This window comes from Micrasema longulum, unplaced genomic scaffold (genome assembly GCF_059751315.1).
Source record: "Micrasema longulum isolate JH-2025_06_02 unplaced genomic scaffold, ASM5975131v1 h1tg000574l, whole genome shotgun sequence".
Classification (NCBI taxonomy): Eukaryota; Metazoa; Arthropoda; class Insecta; order Trichoptera; family Brachycentridae; genus Micrasema; species Micrasema longulum.
In genome coordinates, this window is record NW_028277770.1 from 138,980 (window position 1) to 160,568 (window position 21,589).

General features: G+C 35.2%; 1 protein-coding gene across 8 annotated transcripts in view; it reads right to left on the bottom strand.

Moving 5' to 3' along the window:
• Nucleotides 1-21,589, bottom strand: part of LOC148280506 (protein diaphanous-like) — an 85,982-nt gene that overhangs the window by 21,995 nt on the left and 42,398 nt on the right. For all 8 annotated transcript variants that reach the window (XM_088228267.1, XM_088228268.1, XM_088228269.1 and 5 more), the window contains 12 exons: nucleotides 21,122-21,321; nucleotides 18,290-18,476; nucleotides 15,601-15,744; nucleotides 13,459-13,567; nucleotides 11,363-11,471; nucleotides 9,813-9,941; nucleotides 7,360-7,490; nucleotides 6,513-6,667; nucleotides 4,944-4,998; nucleotides 3,918-3,980; nucleotides 2,862-2,995; nucleotides 1,135-1,373 (listed from right to left, as the gene is read on the bottom strand). In XM_088228267.1, the coding sequence (XP_088084393.1) occupies nucleotides 1,135-1,373; nucleotides 2,862-2,995; nucleotides 3,918-3,980; nucleotides 4,944-4,998; nucleotides 6,513-6,667; nucleotides 7,360-7,490; nucleotides 9,813-9,941; nucleotides 11,363-11,471; nucleotides 13,459-13,567; nucleotides 15,601-15,744; nucleotides 18,290-18,476; nucleotides 21,122-21,321 (1,655 nt within the window). The remainder of the gene's footprint in view (nucleotides 1-1,134; nucleotides 1,374-2,861; nucleotides 2,996-3,917; nucleotides 3,981-4,943; nucleotides 4,999-6,512; nucleotides 6,668-7,359; nucleotides 7,491-9,812; nucleotides 9,942-11,362; nucleotides 11,472-13,458; nucleotides 13,568-15,600; nucleotides 15,745-18,289; nucleotides 18,477-21,121; nucleotides 21,322-21,589) is intronic.

Consider the following 21,589-nt stretch of genomic DNA (forward strand, 5'->3'; position numbering starts at 1 on the left):
CAGGTAGGCATCAACAGGGCTTATGAATTGTCTGTGTCTACTACTCGTCTTTACTTAAAGCACTGCATTGTTTAAGTAAATGCAGTGTATCTTGATCATCTGTTACAGAAGGTTAGGTAATCAGTCTTACGTTTCAGGCCCCAGTCCAGGGCTGGTATTCCGAACGCAATTAAAGCGCGATATAGTGCGTTTTTACGTACTAAATACACGTTGTAACGCGCTGTAAATGTGTTTGGAATACCAGCTCTGGGACAATAAAATACGATAAGACCCCTGTTTTAAATTAAATGAAAAATTGTAAAAACAGTCATAATTAGGGATTATTCGTGTTTACCAATGATTTCATTAAAAATATTTTGTATTTTTTCAATCAATAGCACAATATGTGTTTTTTTATTGAATAAAAAAAAAACATTTTAAAATAATTTTATGTTGGTTCTTAACCTTAAAAACACGAAAAAAATAATTAATTAGCATAAAATGCATACAATGATTTTTTCCCTAAATATTGGGAAATTTTATTTATATGGTATTACTTTTTTTAGAATGGCACCACAACATTTCAACTGTCATTTACATCGCGGCAAAACTGTTTCACACTTTTATGATAACTGATTAAACCATCTTCTTTCCAAATTATGTTTATAACTTCAAATAATATTTCTATTGCCAAATTTTTTAACTTTCTGCATCGTAATTTATTGATGTAAAGACTTTATTCTTCCTAAACGTGCGTCAACCGCATGTCACAATTTAGTAAAATGTCAAAATTAGACTTAAACAACAATTTTTACACATTTTCTATGAACCTTGATTTTATTCACCATTTTGGGCAAACGCGGCGACGCGCGGCTCGGCGTCTTTTGACGGATCTAATGAATTTCAACGTAAAACCGGGGTTATGAAAAACTAAAAAAAGTAGATTAAGGGAATATTTGAATGAAAATGTATGGAATAAAATGGGACCTGAACATTTTGACGCAAAAAGCGGGAAAACGTAAAATTGAGGAAGGTAAAAACGAGGTTTTACTGTTTAAGAAGGTAAAACAGGAATTGAATCTATGTAAAACAGTACCTTCATTATCAAAAACTCTAATCAATAAGATAATAATGCAGGGGTTTGAATTGTCTCACTTCTCTGTGGAGTCCTCGGCCGGTTTGGGCCTGCCCTGCGGCCGCGAGCAGAACTTCTGCGCCAGCCCGCTCAGGATGTCGGGGGAGGCCAGGCGGTCCTCGCGCACGCCCACCCAGAAGGACTTCTCCGACATCTTCTGCGGCACGATGCTCTTCCAGTTGGCGCGCTTCAGCGGGCCCTCCACCTCCCACTTGCGCTTGGGCTTCAGCCCGTGCGGCAGCACGTCCGGCCGGGGCATCTGGAAGTTGTTTTTTATTTATTTCGGGTATAAGATTGGTAAACAAGAGATGAAAAATTGGCTTTAAAGCTTTTGGACAAGAGCGAATAACAATCAGCTTTGACTGCAAACTACGACAATAGCAAAAAAGTTTATAAGTAAGGCCGATTAAGGCTGTAGTCTGGTACAACGCACGCAAAATGCAATTTTAAACTAATGTTTTTTTTAATCACGCAATAGTAAAAAAACATAAATTAGTTATAAACAATATTTTTTAAAGGTATTTCTGTTAAAAAATAACCTTAAAAGTTTTATGTAACTAAAATATAATTACTCTTAGACCGACAGATTACGCCATTTCAAATTTAGACTAAACTTAGGTATCTGGGATCTCAATAAAGACTAAGTAATGAACAAAAATTTGTTGTAATAATTTGAAGATAATAAATTGAACATGAAAGTGGTCGAAGCCGAATTTTTTTGAAAAGAAATACGAGCATTTTAAATCACATACATTTTTGTGACTTTTTTTTATTTCATTTTATTTTTATATTTATTTCTACGTTAAATTATGCATTTGAAAAAATATTTATATTATTTAAAATATAAATTTATATATATTTTTTTTTTTTTTTAACTGCGCGATAAAAAAAAAACATTTGTTTTAAAATGGCAAAATCGTACGATTTCCTCATTTTGAGTGCGTTTTACCAGCCTTAAGTATTGAACTGAGATAATGTTAATTTCTTGAGATTATTCACACATTCTAAACAAAATATTAGGCATGTTCCGTTTGACAGGTTAGCTCAAAGTCTTAGTGCGTGGCCACAGTGGCGACCGTTTTAAGGTCTGACCACTTAGTTTGCGGGGAAGTCAAACCAGTTTGATCTTGACACGCGCGACACAACGTTTTCTGCAGAATGGTGAATGTTACACAGAGAGTAAAGTGGCCACTTAAACCAGCCATTGACAGGTCATAAGCGCTGTAAATGCCTAGACTTCCATATTCCCTTCTTAAAAATGTTTTTCCTCTCTGTTGCAACAAATTTACAGTGTTGATACACTTGTTGACTATTTTTCCACGTTTTTATTAAGTCGCCATCCCGTTAAATGCATGTGGTGAGCCGTGACACAAGCTTCTTTATGACCTACTAGAAGAACTCTCCCGTTAGCTCTTTCCCCCACTTCAGAATTGCTTGTCAGTTGAAAACTTAATTCCACCCATGCGTTCCTTCAGGGAGTTGAGAAGATGATAATCTGAAGGCGCCCAGTCAAGGGAATACGGGGGAGGTTCAAAACATCCCAACATTTTATTTTAAACAAGCAGTACGAAGCGTACACAGCAGTCAGCTAACTCATAACGGCGTCAACTCCTCAATAGTTCAGGGTAAGTACTACGCATGTGCTAAACTACAATACAAACTAAAGAAATACAAACTAAACTTAATTTCTGATTTGCCTGATATACTATTCGATAAATCACACAGTGCAAGGCTTCTGTTAACTTACCATTGGCGCCATGGGCATCATGCCCCCGGGGGGCGGCGGAGGCGGTGGGCCCCCCATGCCGGGTGGTGGGGGCGGCGGCGGGGGGCCGCCTCCCATGCCGGGGAGCGGAGGCGGCGGCGGAGGACCACCTCCACCTTGTTTCAAAAAAATTACATAAATAAGGGGAGAACAAAACGAAATAATGGCGCAGGGGAGCCATTTAAATGTCCTTACTGAGCTATTCTCAAAATTTGATTGAATTTATCTAATTTACTTGGTTCATATTTTTTCCCATTTTTCTAGAAACAAAAAAATTTGGTGGTTTTTATTTGTTAATAGACTATCAAACGAAGCTAAAAATTTTAATAAAATATTTTTATATTTCGTATTATCATCGCTATGATATTTTTAAAATTACTTCACCCATAAAGCCACTAGGTATCGTCGGTGCTTTGTACTGACATTTAAAAGCAAAACCCCATAGTTGTCAGAATACACTATATGATTTTTTAAAAAAGACTACTCGGAAAAGGGAAACTTATCACACACAAAAATTAATATGGATGTTGTGGAGAAACAAATTCGTTCATAAGTAATTTTTTAAATTAAATTATTTAAAAATATGTATTTACAAAAACGCGACATGTTTGGCCTTGACAATTGCGACGTAAAAATTCGTGATGATGTTCTATTTAAATTTTAACGGTCACAAAGTTCAAAATTTAACCGAATCGTTACATATTAGGGGCGTGGCCAATGCAATGGACCTTTTTTGTGGGAATTCAAAATTATAAAATTTAAAAATATATTTTATGCACTAATAGAAGAATTATTTTTTTACTTGACAGTATTTTATAGACCCTTATTAATTTAAAATTGTAAAAAAAAAAGGTGATATTTCCCTATAGTATTGAATCGTTACATCTCTTGCTGGGGCAATGGGGTCTAGATATCTCTTTTATTCCTTCGTTTTTTGAATGAAGTTAGTCCAAGTGCTTATAATCTCCCATGGGCAGGGCATATTTTTTTACAAATCAATAATTTCAGTGGAGCACGAAAAATTCATTTATTTACTACCTGGCATTGGAGGTGGAGGTGGCCCGCACATTCCTGGCATTGGGGGTGGTGGCGGACCCATTCCTAGAAATAAAATAACATCAGTTAACAGCGATACTACTGAAAAAAAAACCGCATAATAAATCAAAATCCGGCTCGAAGGACCAATAATAAAGTCAGGTTTGAAGGACCAATAATAAAGTCAGGTTCGAAGGACCAATAATAAAAAAGACTCAAATGAGCTATAATTAAATCAAACTTAAATGACTAACAGTAAAATCTGTCTCGAAGAACCAATAATAAAATAATACACCTTGAAAGAACAACAAATAAAATCAGGCTTAAATGACTAACAGTATAATCTGTCTCGATGGACCAATAATAAAATAATACACCTTGAAAGAACAAAAAATAAAATCAGGCTTAAATGACTAACAGTAAAATCTGCCTCGAAGGACCAATAATAAAATAATACACCTTGAAAGAACAAAAAATAAAATCAGGCTTAAATGACTAACAGTAAAATCTGCCTCGAAGGACCAATAATAAAATAATACACCTTGAAAGAACAAATAATAAAATCAGGCTTAAATGACTAACAGTACAATCTGTCTCGAAGGACGAATAATAAATTAATACACCTTGAAAGAACAAAAAATAAAATCAGGCTTGGAAGACCAATAATAATATCCGACACGAAAGACTATTAATTAAATCCGGCTCGATGGACCAGTAATAAATTTTAAATGCAAGAATCATAAATCGGTAGTCAGATGGCAGAAGAGACCATGAGTCATAAAAAAAATGTTTGGTAGAACTGAAATAAGACTTGGATTCAATCTACAAACTAAAATATTTTAGTGCTGTTTTTTAGTTTTAAACTGGACTAAACACTTTGATAGGGTGTCATTTTTGTTTTTCATCTGACTGCCGAAATATTGGTCCAATATGTATACACACATTTAGTACAATAATTATCAAAACAACACAATTAAAAACATCTAAATTCACCACGCGCATAATTATTTAAAATATTATTTATATTACCTGGCATGGGTGGAGGAGGTGGCGGCATGGGCCCACCGCCCGGAACTGATAAATTCTGAAAAAGAAAATTAAAATAATTAAAACAACATGCAATCTTGAACTAATTATTACTCCACTGTCACACAGAGGAATCAGATAACGGCGAAAGTACTGCACATAGGTATTTGATTTATCACAATCTGACTAAACTAGAGCATTATTACATTCATCCCAAATGATTGATGGATGCATCGAGAAAATATGAAACTAGATGGCTGAAAACAAACTAAAATTAAACCCATCAAAAACGGGACAACTATGGGTGGCTTCAGCCAGACGACAGAATTTGATCCAGGATACAGCCCTACCCAATGTAGGGAGTACCGCTTTACCCACCGTTAAACTACTGGGAGTTTTACTCAATTCTCACCTTTCTCTTGACACTCAAATTGGTAGAACGATAAGTTCATGCTTCTACCAGCTGAGACAAATTAAATGCATACGCAAAAATTTGCCGGTTGATGCCGCCTGTCAATTAATAAATGCGTTTGTAGTGTCTAGAGTCGATTATTGTAATGGTATCTATACAGTTCTACCAATGAACGAAATGACTCGCCTACAATCTGTATTGAATGCTGCAGTGAGACTTATTTTCGGAATCTCTAAGTTCAGTCATATCACTCCACTACTTCGGGAACTACACTGGCTACGTTTTCCACAGAGGGTCGAATACAAACTCTGTTGGCTTATGTATAAATCACTGCACAACTCTGCTCCGGAATATCTAAGGGAACTATGCATTCCAGATGAACTAGCTGAAAGGCGTCTCACGCTTAGATCTGCTACGTCTACGGCGAGAGGAAAAGTATATTATACCTCTACGCAAACAGCGCACTAAATTTAGTGAATGAGCATTTGCGGTCGCAGGCCCTATGGCATGAAATGCTCTCCCAGCAGAGGTGCGAGGCTGTGAAAGTGAAGTGATATTTCGGAAAAAACTTAAAACCCACTTGTTCTCTAAATCATTTGAATAAATCCGTAGCATGTGACAACAAAATAAATTGTTTTAATTAAATTACAAATTTAAAAGCTTCAATTAAATTTATTTTACTTTAGAATCACTATGTAAAGCGCCCTTGAGGTATTATATTATGAAAATGGCGCTATATAAGTTATCCATAATAATAATACCGATTATTCCGCTGTTGACATGTCTATCTTCAAGTATTTTTTGGATTTGGTCATCCCATGTCTTTCTCGGTCCTCCTCAATTTCTGCATCCTTCAACAATCGCATCGTAAATCTATTTAGCCATTCTTTCGTTGTCCATTCGTTCTACGTGTCCAAACTAACGCAGCACCCCTTTCTGGATTTTATTAATAATGCTCATCTCTTCTACACCTACCATGCGTAGCTTGACCACACAAAGATCGTATTTCAACAGGATTCATCCTACTTTCACCCTTGTTTTCCCAATTCCATACAAAAAGCTCAGAACCAGGACTCTTTGCTCGTTATTCTTTTCCTTCCTCTCAGTCTCCGTCGCCCCTCCGGCTTTTGCTTCCCAATCCGGACTATCGCTTTGATTACCTTGGCGATGGCCGCTATGGACGGTGAAGAGGGGTCCTTGAGCCTGGTCTCCAGGTGAGCCAACTTGGCCTCGGCCTCCTGTCGCGCAGCCAATGCGGCCTCTAGTTTCTGGTTCAGCTCCTCGGTCCTCCTCTCGTCTTCCTGTCTGGATTTTTCTGCAGTAAAAAACAAAACACTTTTAGCCGATAGAGAAATATCACATACTACGAATGGCAATAAAAAAAATCATTGCATTTTCAAAATCAAAATGGATATTGTGGAGAAAATGTTTTCATGCATAACTTGAAAAAATAAATGATTAAAAAATAATGTCTTTTAAAAACATGACGTGTTTGGCCTTAGTAATTGTAAGTCAAGACGCGTGACATTATTTTCTTTTTTTTTTAAGGAATAACCTGCAAAGCCTCTATTTCAAAGGCTTATCAGCGGTGTAGGAAAGAGAGGATGTGGAAGGAAGCTATGAAAAATACATCACAACACTCAGACCAATTGAGAAAAAAACCTTTCTTGGATTTCTTTCTTGCAACTGGCAGCAATCAAACCCCGCGATGCCAGTCTCACAGTTAGCCGTCTAACCAACTGCGCCACGGCGCCTGTCTATTTAAATTTAAATGGTCCCGAATGAAAAGACACGAAAGCATAGCGTTTTGCCGATATCGCTGAGCTGAAGAAGAAAAAAAAGAGCGCTGTCAAGCATCACAGAAAACGAATTTCAAAAATGTTGCCAACAGTGGAATGAAGATTGGACAAATACATTAGCTCCAGTGGGGAGTACTTTAAAGGCTATTAAAGGTTTTTTGTAAAATATTAGTTTAAAGACTTTGAAGTTCTAAAATAAAATACATACCTATTAAGCCTTCTATTAAAGGCTGTACGTCAATATTAAATCTAGACGTGGCTCTGAAGTCCGGGTCACATCCGTTCTTGTGAAGAACTATTTGTGTGACGCATTCTTCTATCAGCTTGTAGTAAGCCGGTCTGAAATTATATGCATATTATTGATAAGGAATCAAAATTTCATGGAGCGCAAATTATCATGAAAATCTGTTTACATATTATCATAAACTATAGTCCTTAAAATATAGCTTGATTAAATGACAGCTGCCAAACTAATGCCAATAGTGATGGAAAATTAATGATCACTGATCATGTACGGATCAAATCGATTTTATCAGTTTTTTCATGCAAACATGAAACTCTGTTTCCGAAAATTTATTTATTTGTTTATTAACGGACATTGTCCGTGTATACAATAAAAAGGGTTTAAATATTACAATAAAATAATAAAATAAATAAAACAACTTTGTTTTTGACCACTAATTTTTATTTTTCACCGACCGGTTTCAAAGCAAACAAGCTTCTTTGTCAAGGTTTACGTTACTAATGAATTAGTTCCTTTTTATTTTATTTCTATCATGTTCACTAAATACAACACGTGGACCCAATAAATTAAGTGGTTTTTTCTTACACGGGTGGTAATTTGATATCATTATTTTCGAAGTAAGCCAGGAGAGGACTAAAAGAAATATTGTTTATTTGGTTATTAATTATTGTTTTCTTATTATGAATCGCTTTTTTAATATCTAAGATTTCTAAGTTGTCTAATTTTAATATTTTATTTTCTTACTTTTAATCTTAGTACGGCCCTAAGCCAATTACAACAGTTACATGAAGAAACATAAATGCAAGAAACTGAACAAAAAGAACACAAAACTATTAAGCAAAGACAAACAAGGGCAAAACAATAATTGTATACAATATATTCATAAAAATGAAAGACCCAAGACTTCGAGCTAAACCATGCCAATCCAACTTCATCCCACACTGTTTAGTCGTGAAGAGATCTACGAAAAGCCGGAAAATCTATCCCAAAAAATTCCAAGTCGTGTGAAAAATTGACTAATCTACATATTCGGGACATTGGCGCATAAAAACCAAAGTTGCTCTTATAAATAGCAGATTTTGACTTCTGGTGACACGGTTGGGAACATGAAAAGAAATTGATTGCAACAGAGATGGGACATCACTTAAAGCATTAAGTATTTTGAAAATGCATATAAGGTCCATCTCAGTTCTACGTCTCTCCAATGAAGACAGATTAAGAGATTGCTCTATTTCAAAATAGGAATAATTACCCCTTTGTAATCCGAGCTACCATGCCACTTTTCTTAGAAAACGGTGTTGGACAGACTCGATATGGTCAATATGAGTCCTGTAGAATGGAGACCAAATAGGAGAAGCGTATTCTAGATGGGGTCGAACTAGTGAGCAATAAAGAGTTTTGATGGTATTAATATTTTTGAAGTTCGCCGTCACTCTATTGATAAAACAGAGAAGTTTGAGAGATTTGTTTACAATATTATCAATGTGTTCACGATAGGAGAGTTTACTATCTAAAGTAATGCCAAGATCCTTTATTGACGAAACTGTGGCGCCTCCGTCATAAACAATCCTCAAGGACCTACCAAGGAGCGAAACCACGCAAGCGAACGCAGCTCGTTAAGTTACCAGCCTGCGGTTCGATACCCAGCCGGAAATAGAGGGCGACCAGAACAAAGGCTATAAAAGGCGCGAAGTTCAAGGCCCGTCCTTCTCTCCTTGTCCGAAACTCGACTGCCGTACTTCCTCACATAAAATAAGTCTTCTATAAAACACGTGTTAGATATAAATTCGAAGTAAGTTAGATTTCATTGAACGTGTAATAAAATATCTTTGTATTACACGCCAGTTTTCTTATAAAATAAATAGTGTTATCCATGTAAGTAAGCCGTTCTTATTTCTTGTGTGATAATATATATGTGAATCCTTTTTCCCGCCACCTTCTGAAAAGAACGTAGTAGGGTGTTGAGCGAGAGGAAGTAAGGCACCGACGGGACCGATTGCAGGCTCCAGCAGGGACGCGAGGCCCCGAGCGGACGGATGCAGGTAAAAGGGACGATTGCCTAATCCTACCTCACGCACACGCCTGTGCGTATAAAAGTGACACACAGCGTGTACAGAGAGACCCGACAGGTAAGCCAAAGGCCACAACGACCCCCACAAAACCATTGAAAGGGAAGTATTTTTTAGTTTGTAGTTGAATTGTATAGATTTTTTTCGTTGCGAGAAAGATATTATTTTACATTTGTCAATGTTAAGTTGAAGACAATTGATGTCGCACCAATAATTGATATGATTCAGTTATCATTGAAATTTCAGGAGACTTGTAGTTATAAATGAATTTATGATCCAAAATTTTGAAAAAATGGTATTTCATTATTTTTGATATGATATGCCTTGAAAATTGATTATCTGACTTACCTAATGTCGTGATCATCTCTTATAAATAATAGATGTTGCAGTATGGACAGGAGGTAGGGTTCGGACGACGTATCCAACGTCACGTTTTTCACCAGCTCAAAGCATTCATTTATGTCGTCAAACTCCAACCTGAAACATGCGAGATAAAATTTTGAAATTTAGTGTCGACAGATAACAACCATTTTATTTTTTTATTTTTTTTCAAAATACAAAAATGTACAAAAACACAATTGTATTCCCATGAGTTAGCAAACTCATTCTGGGATTGATACAATTAAAGATTATCAGATAAAAAATAAAAATACATTTTGTTGAACATAATTAAAACAAAAATGGACATATCTCGGAGACCTTTTAAAAAACAAATTATAATATATTATTTAACATTAAATCACATGGGTTAAGGGTTATCGAGAAATAATTTGAGGAAATGATTTTTTAGTGTTATTTGATTTCCTTTCGTAGACTGGTAAGAAATTGATTTAAAGTGAATAGGCAGGAGGTTATATTGAGTAGAGGCAATGTAGAGGAGTGACCTCAATCCGAATTTAGAGGAGTGTACAGGGGGTAAATGTAGACAGTTATGAGATCGTGTGCGATGGTTATGTATATCACTGTTAAAAGTAAGCGCTAAATTTGAGTTTAATTTATGTTGCAAAATTTGTAAAAAAGTGTTAGTTATTTCATATGAAGGTAAAATACTAAAAGGAATTATATTTGTCTCGGAATATATCTCCTTTATGCTTTTATCTCTTGGAAAACGAAATACATTTCTTACGCCATATTGATGAAGAGAGATCATAAAGGATCTTTTTAACGGCTTATCATATTAACAAAATATAATAAAATTCGTTCATTAGACGTACCTGTAGAAATTATAATGGACTCGGTATCGATGTAGACATTTTTAACTGCGCGTTGCATTTGTACAGAAAACTTCTTCATGGGGTCGATTATTTGGGATAGTTGCTGAATGTGCATCTCGAGTGGTTTATGCTATGTATAAGTGCCGCATGTAATGTATATGTTTGTGTATGTTTTATATGTGCGTTCATGTGTGTGCGTGGATGGCTCGGAGTGTACATTTGGTATTTTAATTTATTACCTCCATGGAAAACGCAAATGTCAACAATTATTCTTTTCTAACTTGAAATTCTTATTTATTTATTTATTTTTTGTTTCATTTAATGTTTATATCTTTTGCATAATTTATGAAAACTTAATTGGTCTTTTTATGTTAAAAAATTGTTGTTTGTAATACTTTTTATGTGTGACTGTATGTTTTCTAAATAAAATAAAATAAAACAAAATACAGGACACTTGTGCACAACATAAAATGGTGACAAATAACAAAAGAAAAAGAACACCACTTGGTCGGCATTGTGGTGTAATGGTCATCGTGTTTGCCTACCATTCAAGAGGTCTCGGGAATCGAACCCGAGACCTACTGCATAGTAGGCCAACGTTTAGAAACCATTAGACCACGCGACGGACAACCACACATTACTGAGTACTTACAGCGAACCTAGTAATGATAGAATAATACTTACTTGACATTATCAAATTTGGTCATAAATTCGTCATGGTCTTCTTCAGCGTGCTGGTCAAAAACATTCATTTGAATCAACATGGGACCCTCGGCTGTTTTCCTCAAGTCCTCTGCAAGGAAAAATCACATTATGAACACTCACTATAGCTGCCAGAATTTGGATCGCACGTTTCAACAAAACAAAGTATCGAGGTCAGTCTCAAGATGGAGGAAACCAGATTTAACCTAAGCCCACGGAGCAATAGGGTTGTTGATGGAAGGAATGAGCTTCCACAAGAGCTGGTCTCAATGTGTAGTCTCAATGTCTTCAAAATGGACTAGATTTGTTTTGGTAAAGTTAAGATACGCCAACGACTACATAACTTTCGTTAAAATAGATTTAGGCATACCAGCTTTTTTGAGCTGCTCACTTCAAATTCAAATAAAAATATAATATTTTGAGTTTGTCCAAAATCAGAGATGAAGAACTTACTAGAGACGGGGGATTTCGAAGTCTAGGCATTAACAGGGCTTACGACCCGTCATTGGCTCACAAATCAACAGTTGGAATAATTTAAGAAAACGGATGTTCAAACACACAAATATGGATGTGTAAATGTTACACAGCGTTAAACCAACTAATAACAGGCCATAAGCCCTGTAAATGTCTAGGCTTCTCTTTTCCATTCTCAAAAATGTTTTCCCTCTCTGTTGCGATAAATTTCATTCTTGACAACTCCCCAGGGAGTGGAATCCAGCCATGTCTACAAATATTTGGTCAAAACATTATTGATTGAAGCAACTGGTCCAAGAAGTAAAAAAATATTTTCAGGCGTTTCTCAGTACGCAGGTAAATAAATTCACTCAGATGAATCTCACCGCATTAATAAAGGTTTAATTTGTTTACAAAGTTCACAAAAAAAACAGACAATCATACATAAATACAGGTAAAGAGTCCACACATACATTATACAGTAAAACCCCCTTGTTACGTTTTTCAAGGGAGCAAGATAAAAAAGTGTAAAACTGAGGAAAACGCTAAAGTGAGGAAATGAAAAATGTATGGAAAAAATAGGAATTACATAAAAATAAATTGATTTGCTACACTATAGTGTACATATACTTCCAAAAAAAAATATAAAAACGGCGATAAGTGGAAAATGTCAATATTCTTTTTACCTATTCTCAATAAATTCACTAAAAATATTTTTATATATTTTCAAACAATATTATGCAATATGTTTTTTCATTAGATTTAAAAATAGCGTGTTAAACTTATTTTATGTGTAAATAAAAAAAAAACGAAAATGGAATTTTGAATTTGCATAAAATAACACAAAATATTTTTTCCCCTGAATGTTGGGAAATTTTATTAATACGGTATCACTTTTTTTTCTATGGCATCACTAAAAACAACTGTCATATAGATCGCGGCTTTTTAAACCATATGTTTTATAACTTTAAATATTTATATTGTTATGTTTTAAGCATCGAAATTTCATGATATTAAAACGTTATTGTTTCTAAACGTTTGTCAACTGTGTATGATTTGTGCAAGACAATATGACGTATTTGTTAAAATGAAAACTAAGACTAACCCTAAAGGAAGACACTTGAACAAAAAGGTCAATACACTGCAACTGCTTTGAATTTTGATTAAGTCAATTATTTATCTTTTATTAGTTGTTTACCTGTTTTTATTCTTCATTCGCGTGACATACGCGGTGGCGCGCGGGCCGCGGCATCGTTATTGCGACATAATTTAGGATCTTTCGACACATCAAATGAATTCGGAAATTTTTTAAGCGTGAAACTGGGGTTATGAAAAATGTAAAAAACGTTAATTGGGGGGAATATTTGTATGAGAATGCGTGAAGAAAAATGGGTCCTGAACATTTCGGTGTAAAAAGCGGGAAAACGTAAAATCGAGGAACGTAAAAACGAGGTTTTACCGTATATATTTTTTATTGTATCTTCAGTTGGAAGAACTGTACGATCTTTGGAGGAATTTCCATAGATGTCAAAAGAGAAAATGCTATACTTTCATCGTAAAGTAAAATGGTGAAAATTTTGTATGAAATCAGTACAAAATACAGGTCAAAATTGCGGTACACTTACCAATTATGTCATAGAAACCCGATCTCATGACTTCGTTGCGAAGGTGCATACGGAAATCCAAGTCGTCAGGCTCCGTGATAATTGCATTTAACAGTTGCATGCAAACAACCTAGAACAAAACACGTTTGGGGTTTTTGATTAGGGAAGCAATTAGTATATAAGTTATTGGTACATAATAATATACACTGCCCTTAAGAAATTAAAGATAAACTAAACACATATATAATTAGAAATAATACCAATAATTTCACATGTCTAGTAATAAATTGAAATAACAAATTAACCAACTTCACTATATATAATATAATAAATAACTGCGAGTATTTTGTGGCGTTATATTTTATTCGACTAAAATGCAGTGAAACCAAATTGATATTATCTTGTTAAAAAACTTGACTTTTCAACAAAAAAAAATTGGTCATTATTTGAACCAGAAAAATAAAAATATGTAATAGATTATAAACTTTTTTCTTAATACAAATCAACATTATATTGATATAATGTTTAAATTAAATTCTAAATTTTATTTTGTATTCCTACTCCACCACAAAATAATAATTATAATATTGTGTTCAGCGCCAAAATACCAAAATCGCATCTGCTGCGCGGCGCGGCGCGGCGTTTCGTTCGCATCGCATCTAAACTACATGGCAAAAAACGTATTGGTGTGTTTCGATTGCTTCCGTTGCCTAGTGAGAATTGAAGTCTGCGCCTGCGCCCGGACTGCGCGGTCAGTACGGCGCTGGAACGGAATTTCGAATTTGCTTCCACCGCAATCGTTCTTTAAATCGATACCCAGCCAGCCGGTAGCAAGTATTTTTTTATTATATTCATTTTAAATTACCAGGAATCAATACTATTGCTCAATGGGAAAAAGGAACAAAGAGGAAAGAGGAAAAAGGAAAGGGGAAGAGATCAAGGATATGATAAGATAGGGTATCGTGTCCCTATAAAAAACAGTCGGCAACGGTCCCAGTATGTAGGTCAAATTAGATTAACTTCAAACCATCAACTACCGTCCAATCGGAAGTGAATGTTCCAAAAAATAATAAAATTACGATATGCGTCCATATTTTTTATATTTTTTTATTTATTTACAATTTTAAAAAACCCGTTAGGGTTACATTAGAAATTTTATATTGTCTAGTCATTTTATGTCTCGTCTAGTCTAGTTAGTTCAGTCATGTGCTTTTTCAGATTGATTTTAAATTTGTCTCCAGTAAAAGTTTTCAAGTAGTAAGGTAAGTCGTTGTAGTTTTTAAGCCCATTATGTAGTATTTTTGACTGTCCTGTGTTTGTCTTTGCTTTTTCAATATGATAGTGTTGTTGTTGTCTGGTGTTATATTTGTGTATGTCAGCATTTTTGGCTAATATTATGTCATCGTCTTGTATCTTTCCCAGTGTTATTTTGTGCACAATTTTTAAAGTCTCAATTTTAGTCAAGTAGTTTATGTCAAACTGGTGTGTTTTTTTGTACAGTTCAGTCGTAGAGGCCAGGTAGGGTAGGTTGTATGTTAGTTTAAGAATTTTATTTTGTTGTCTTTGTATTGTTGTTATGTCTGTCTTGTTACCAGTTCCCCAGAAAACGATCATGTAACTCAATTTACTATTGACATAGGCTTCGTACATCATAATTTTTTCCTTTCTCAGTATAAAATCTTTAATTTTGTAGAAGAGGCTATGTAGTGATGCCATTACTTTAGTGAGTCCGTCTATGTGTTTTGTCCATTTTTATTGTCTGTCCATTGTGAGTCCTAGGTAAGTCACATGTTCTAGTTCTTTAAGAGTTTCGTTGTTTATTTTTATGTTCATGTTATGGTTCTTCTTTTGTGTTTTGAAATGTATTATATTGCATTTCTTGGCATTAGTGTTAAGAAGTTTTTGTTTGTCCATTCTAATAGTTTTTGCACGTCATTGTTGATGGTTTTAGTCGTTTCAATGTCATTTTTGTTTTCATATAAAATTCCTAAGTCGTCCGCATAGGTTGTTTTTTTTTCCCTATGAGTGGATCTTATAAGAAGATGTGTCTACAAACATGTTAATGATCTCTATCGTAATGTAGGCATTTTTAGCAGCACATCAAAAGAGTTTTTGAGATAGTCGCAGGATGTACCGAACTCGCATTGAAAAAATATGGGTTACCTTGAGCCCATCGGAAGACTTCCTCATAGCGAGCGCCCTGACGATGGGATGGAAGCGCTCCTGATTTTTAAACTCTCCTGTGGTGGTGACGGCTTCCAGGACTCGCTCGTGGCCGTTCGGGATGAGGCAGGTTGCAGCCAATACCTGGGAACAGAAATAAATACATTACAATAAAATATTGGTTTCCGTTGTTCTCTTCGCTATACCAGATTAAATTATTTTTTTTGTATCCCAACTTGTAAAAACAATTAAACCTTAAATTGATTTATTAGATGTGACTTAAAAAAATTTAATGGACTCAGTATTAATGTAGTTATTTTTAACTGCACATTGCATTTATACAGAAAACTTCTTCATGGAGTTGATTATTTGGGATAATTGCTGAATGTACGTACATCTTGGGTAGTTTATAATACATATAAATAAATAAAAAATAAATAATAAATTAAATAAAGATACTGCAGAACTAATTTACAAAACAATCATTCTTCCACATATAGATTACTGCTCAACAATATTATTTCTAGCAAACGAAGGAAATTTAAATAAACTAGAAATTTTACAAAATAAAGCGATGAGAATAGTTCTTAAGAAAAATAAATATAGCAATGTAAAAAAAATGAGAGATGAACTAAAGTGGTTATCTGTAAGAAGGAGACTTAAATTTAATATGTTGATATTTATACATAAATTTTTTCACGATAAATTACCAAAATATTTTAAGGATAAAGTTGTCTTAAACAAAAATTGTCATGAATATGCTACTAGACAAAAGGATAAAATAAAACTACCATTATTTAAAAGAGCTGAGTCGCAAAATTGTTTGATGTATAAGGGTTTAAAAATGTATGATGAGATGCCTGAATGTATGAAGAATGAAAAGTGTCTGAAAGAATTTAAAAATAAATGTATAAGTTACTGTAAGGAAATGTAAATATATATAGATGATGTAAATGTACATAATAGTTTATATTAGTTTTAATATAAGCTAACTTAAGAAATAAAAAAATAAATAAAAAAATAAAAAAAATAAAGCCAGGTTATACATATAGCAACAGAGATGTAGAACATTTAGGAGAAGGTAATATAGAAGTCTAGGCATCTACAGGGCTTATGACCTGTCAATGGCTGGTTTAAGTGGCCACTTAAACCAGCCATTGACATTGAGCCTAGACTTCTATATTACATTATCTTAAATGTTCTTCATCTCTGTTGTAATACGTTAATATAAACAGCTCCCCAGGGAGTTGAATCCAGTCCTTGTCTACAAAAATTTGGACAAACTCAAAATATTGTTGATAAATCCACCTGGTCCACGAAGAAGTATAGAAATTGAAAAAATGACATTTTCAGGCATTGCCTAGTATGCAGGTGAAATAATTCAATTAGATGAATCTCACCCGCATACATAAAGGTTTCAGCTCTTTAACTTCACAAACATCGACAGATGAAAGAACTGAAGGAATATAGATGTTCGAATATAGGCAGAATAGTGAATGTTACACAGTGTGTAAAGTGGCCACTTAAACCAGCCATTGACAGGTCATAAGGCCTGTAAATCCCTGGACTTCTATATTACCTTCTCTTAAATGTTCTTCATGTCTGTTGTAATATGTTAATATAAACAGCTACCCGGGGAGTTGATTTTTTTAAATTTTTTAAACTTCTTCTTGGACCAGTTGGTTTCATTACAATATTTGAGTTTGTCCAAATGTTTGAGTTTGTAAAAATTGAAAAATTGTTTTCAGGCATTGCCTAGTATGTAAAATAATTCAGTCTGATGATCTCTTCACAACAGTAAAGCTTTCAGCTCTTCAACTTCACTTAAATCAACAAATGGAAGAACTGAAGAAATATGGATGTTAAAACATAGGCAAAATGGTGAATGTTACAGTGTGTAAAGTGGCCACTTAAACCAGCCAATGACAGGTCATAAGCCCTGTAAATGCCTAGACTTCCATAATCCCTTATTTAAGGTATTCTCATCCCTGTTGTAATTTGTTGATCTTAATGACTCCCGAGGGGGTGAAATCCAGTAATTTGTCTATGAACATTTGGACAAACTCAAATATTGTATGTAGAACTGTTGATTCCCCAAATAAAATAAAATAAATAAATAAAAAGTATGTAAATGTACCGCATTTAACGTATGTGTTTGTATATGTTTTATACATGCATGTAAATGTGCGTATGCATGTGTGTATATGTTTACATTCATATATGTGTGCACGAATGACTCAGAGTGTGCATTCGGTACTTTTATTTATTACCAATAATAACCTCCATGGAAAACGCAAATGTTGACAAATATTCTTTTCTCACAAGTGTTTTATTTATATATTTTTTGTCACCTTTATGTTTACATCTTTTACTTAATATATGAAAACTCAATTGATCTTTTAATGTTAGAAAATCTTTGTTTTTAATACTTATAATGTATGACTATGTTTTCTGAATACGATAAAGTGAGGAAATGTAATATGCATGCAAAAATTTAATTACATAAAAATAAAATTGACATTTAAAGTCTTTGTAGTAACACTTTGAGATTTTTTAATATTCATGGAATTTCAATAGCCTTTTTGAAAAATGTTTGTTTTAGAAGAGAAGCTTGTCTCAGAGGGATGAAGACTCCAAAGAGCAATTTTATTTTCATCTTCAAGATTTTCAAAACTCATTTCAAGCGTACCTTAGCTGCCTCCAGCATGCACTGCGGCTTTTCATAGTCGAGACTCCGGGCGAGGACAATGAGAGCATCCTTGCGTGCGAACACGGCGCGTATGCCCACTGTGTTGTTCATAATGGCGCTGAGGCATCGTATACACTCGTACTGCGGACGGTCGTACTTGGTTCTTTCCTGGACGGCTTTTTCTTCACTGCAAAATCAAACACAATTATAAAATTATTACTATTGCTCACTTGTTCGTCCTCTTTTAGAATATGCATCCGTGATCTGGTCTCCCTTCTATGCAGGCCGGATAAATCATATCGAATAGTTGCAACATCGTTTGCTAAGAAAAGTAGCATGGATGATTGGCCTCGAGAGGGGAGACTACACTCACGGAGAAATGGAGTCAATGTTAAAAATCTCAAGTCTACAAAAACGTAGAAATAACATTGACTCCGTATTTATGTTTAATTTGCTGAATGGCTTAATTGATGTGCCATCATTACTGGAACAAGTGGCATTCAATGTTCCAATCCGCCGGTTGCGAAATAATAATGTGCTGTTCCTCGATCAACACAGCACAAACTATGGCTACATGCACCAACGTCCCGATTGTGTCATATTGTAAACTCGAGACAAGATCTGGACTTTTTTGGTGCAAGTCTTTATAGATTTAAAAAATCACTAAGATAGACCGGATCTTGTCTTGAGGTAGTAATTTTATTTTTTTGTCCTAGCTTTAATTTTATTTAGTTATATTTTATTTTATTAGTGCCTGTATTTACTGAGTACTGAGAATTCTTTTTAACTCGTTGGTGCGAAGTAGACTCGAGAGTGGCTCGATGATTTGGGGACCGTGTGAGTTGAAGTACTCTCTTATGGTGGAGAGGGTTCAGAAGAAATTTCTTCGGTTTCTCTACATGAGGGAGTGCGGATACTATCCATGGCTTTATCCCACCGAGTTCCTCCAGGGTATGCTTGGTTACAGCAGTTTGAAGACTAGAAGGAATGTGTATTTAACTACGCACTTCTTTCGATTGTTGCGCGGTATTATTCACAACCCTGAAATTATGCGGAGCATTAGCTTTTATGTTCCGGATAATTATCTTAGACAGCGTCAGCATAGACTGTTTCATATTCCAATATACCGGACCAACCTGCCAATGGTTATGCCTGTTGGAAGGGCTATCTCTCTCTATGTTGAACAATATCACTTTAGACATTGACATTTTTTACGTCTCTGAGGGAGTTTTCGTTACAAAATTCATTAACTGTTTCACATATTATTCTTTGGATATTATGTATACTAATGTGTTATTTTTTATATATACCTAATTTAACCTAATATTTTAATTATTTCTATATGTATGAATTAAGATATTCCATTTTGTAATGTACATATATATGAATAAATAAATAAAATTGAAAAAAAAAAATATTATAAGAAATTGTATTTACCATCGTTAGAATGGACTGCATAAGTCCGTCAAATAAATAAATATTTTTTTTTTTAAAGTTATGAAAAATACACCACAACACCCAGACCAATTGAGATCCGTTTTCACAAAGCGAAATACCTACAAAACAGTTCCGAGTTCGATTCTCGGTGAAAATAAAAAAAATCAAAATGTGATTTTTCTCAAGCCTGGGTGCTACAATCATCATCATCATTCCAAGCCATCGTGCATCTCTATAAGCTGCCAACTCTTTTGCTTTCTCCCAAGTCAGGTTCTCGTCCCGAAGTTCTGACATAAACTGCCGACGAACAGTCAGCAGTGGACGTCCAGAACGTCGAGAACCTGATGCCTCGTAAAGTAGGCAGCGTGGTGAAGGCTCTCAGGAGGCATCCGCAGTTTATGGCCTGGCCAACCGTAACACCCTCGCTTGACGATAGTGTGCTACAATTCACCACTGTATTTGGGCCTCCTGACCCGTTGTTAAAAAAAAAAAAAAAAATTCAGGACACTGTTTTTTTATGATAAAAAAATAACTACTAGGATTACAACAAAAACAAAAATACCTTTTTATGGAAATTCTACATCCCAACTCATATACTCGAAGTCAATATTATAGAAGAGCCGTGAGCCTGTGGCGTGGTGCCTAATTTATTGTAAACTTAAAAATAAGATGCTGATTCTTTTGTGATAAAAAAAGCACCATATTCTACATAGGAAAACATACTTACTTGTAAAACCAAAATCCTAAACTTGGATGCAGCATGGAAAAAAACATTCAAATATTTAATATTTTTTTATTTAAAGAAGACAATTCTTAGTACGTGACGTTATGTCTATTGTGGCGGGTCCTCGTGAATAGTTCTCGTCCTCCAAACCCAGGTCTATAAAGAGCCTGGCTACTGTTTGGAAGGTGAGAGTTTACATTTTGCTAAATCTCCCCCTCCAAGCCTAGATCGGGCTATTAGGTAGGGGGCGAGCTCTTTAACATCCTCAGGTTTAACCAGTGGTCCCCCGAGGATGAGGCTCCTTTTATGATGCAAAGCGTCCTACTCACATACAATGTGTAGAGGTGTTTCCTCATCTGCACTGCAGAACCTACATCAAGATGTTTCATTCTAGCGCGGTGTTTGTTCAATCTGCAGTGTGCTGGGCGGGCGGCTCTAGTGATAACCGTCACTTGATTTTGGCTGATCTTTATTAGGTCAAAAGAAAAACTTTGCAAGTACCCTTTTATCAGTTGCTTCGCATGGTGCTGACCCGGTACTAATATCACATACTACGAATACCAATGAAATGGATCGGAGAAGTGGATGTATTCAACTCGAGCTAGTAATACTCAGATTAGGCTTATCAACAATGCGGGCGAAAGTTGCCGGCCTGTTGCAAAAACACTCACTTCCTGTAGCAAGAGTTGAGCGTCGCGAGCAGCTGGACCAGGCCGCTGGCCTCGACAAACTCCTCCAGCCAGGAGAGGGGGTTATTGGTGAGGGCGACGCGCAGACTCTCCAGGCACATGTGCAGCTTGCTCACGCTGAGCTCGGCCTGCCCCAGGTACGTCGTGTAGTCGGACGGCTTGTCAAACTTGGATTTACCCTCCTGGAAACAAAAATATATTGAGATATCTACAAAAGGGTTGTCATTTTAACTAGAATAAACAAATTTTTGTTGCACCACGACAAGCCAGGACGCCCAATTACAGTGGTGAATCACAGCACGAAACATCCAGGCTTGAGAAATATCATGTGTAATTTTTATCTTTTAACTGGGAATCAAACCCGGAGCCTTCCGGCGGCTGCCAATTATTGCGCCAATAAGAAAAGAAAATTCTGTATTTTAGAACACATTCGCAGTTATGGCAGATATA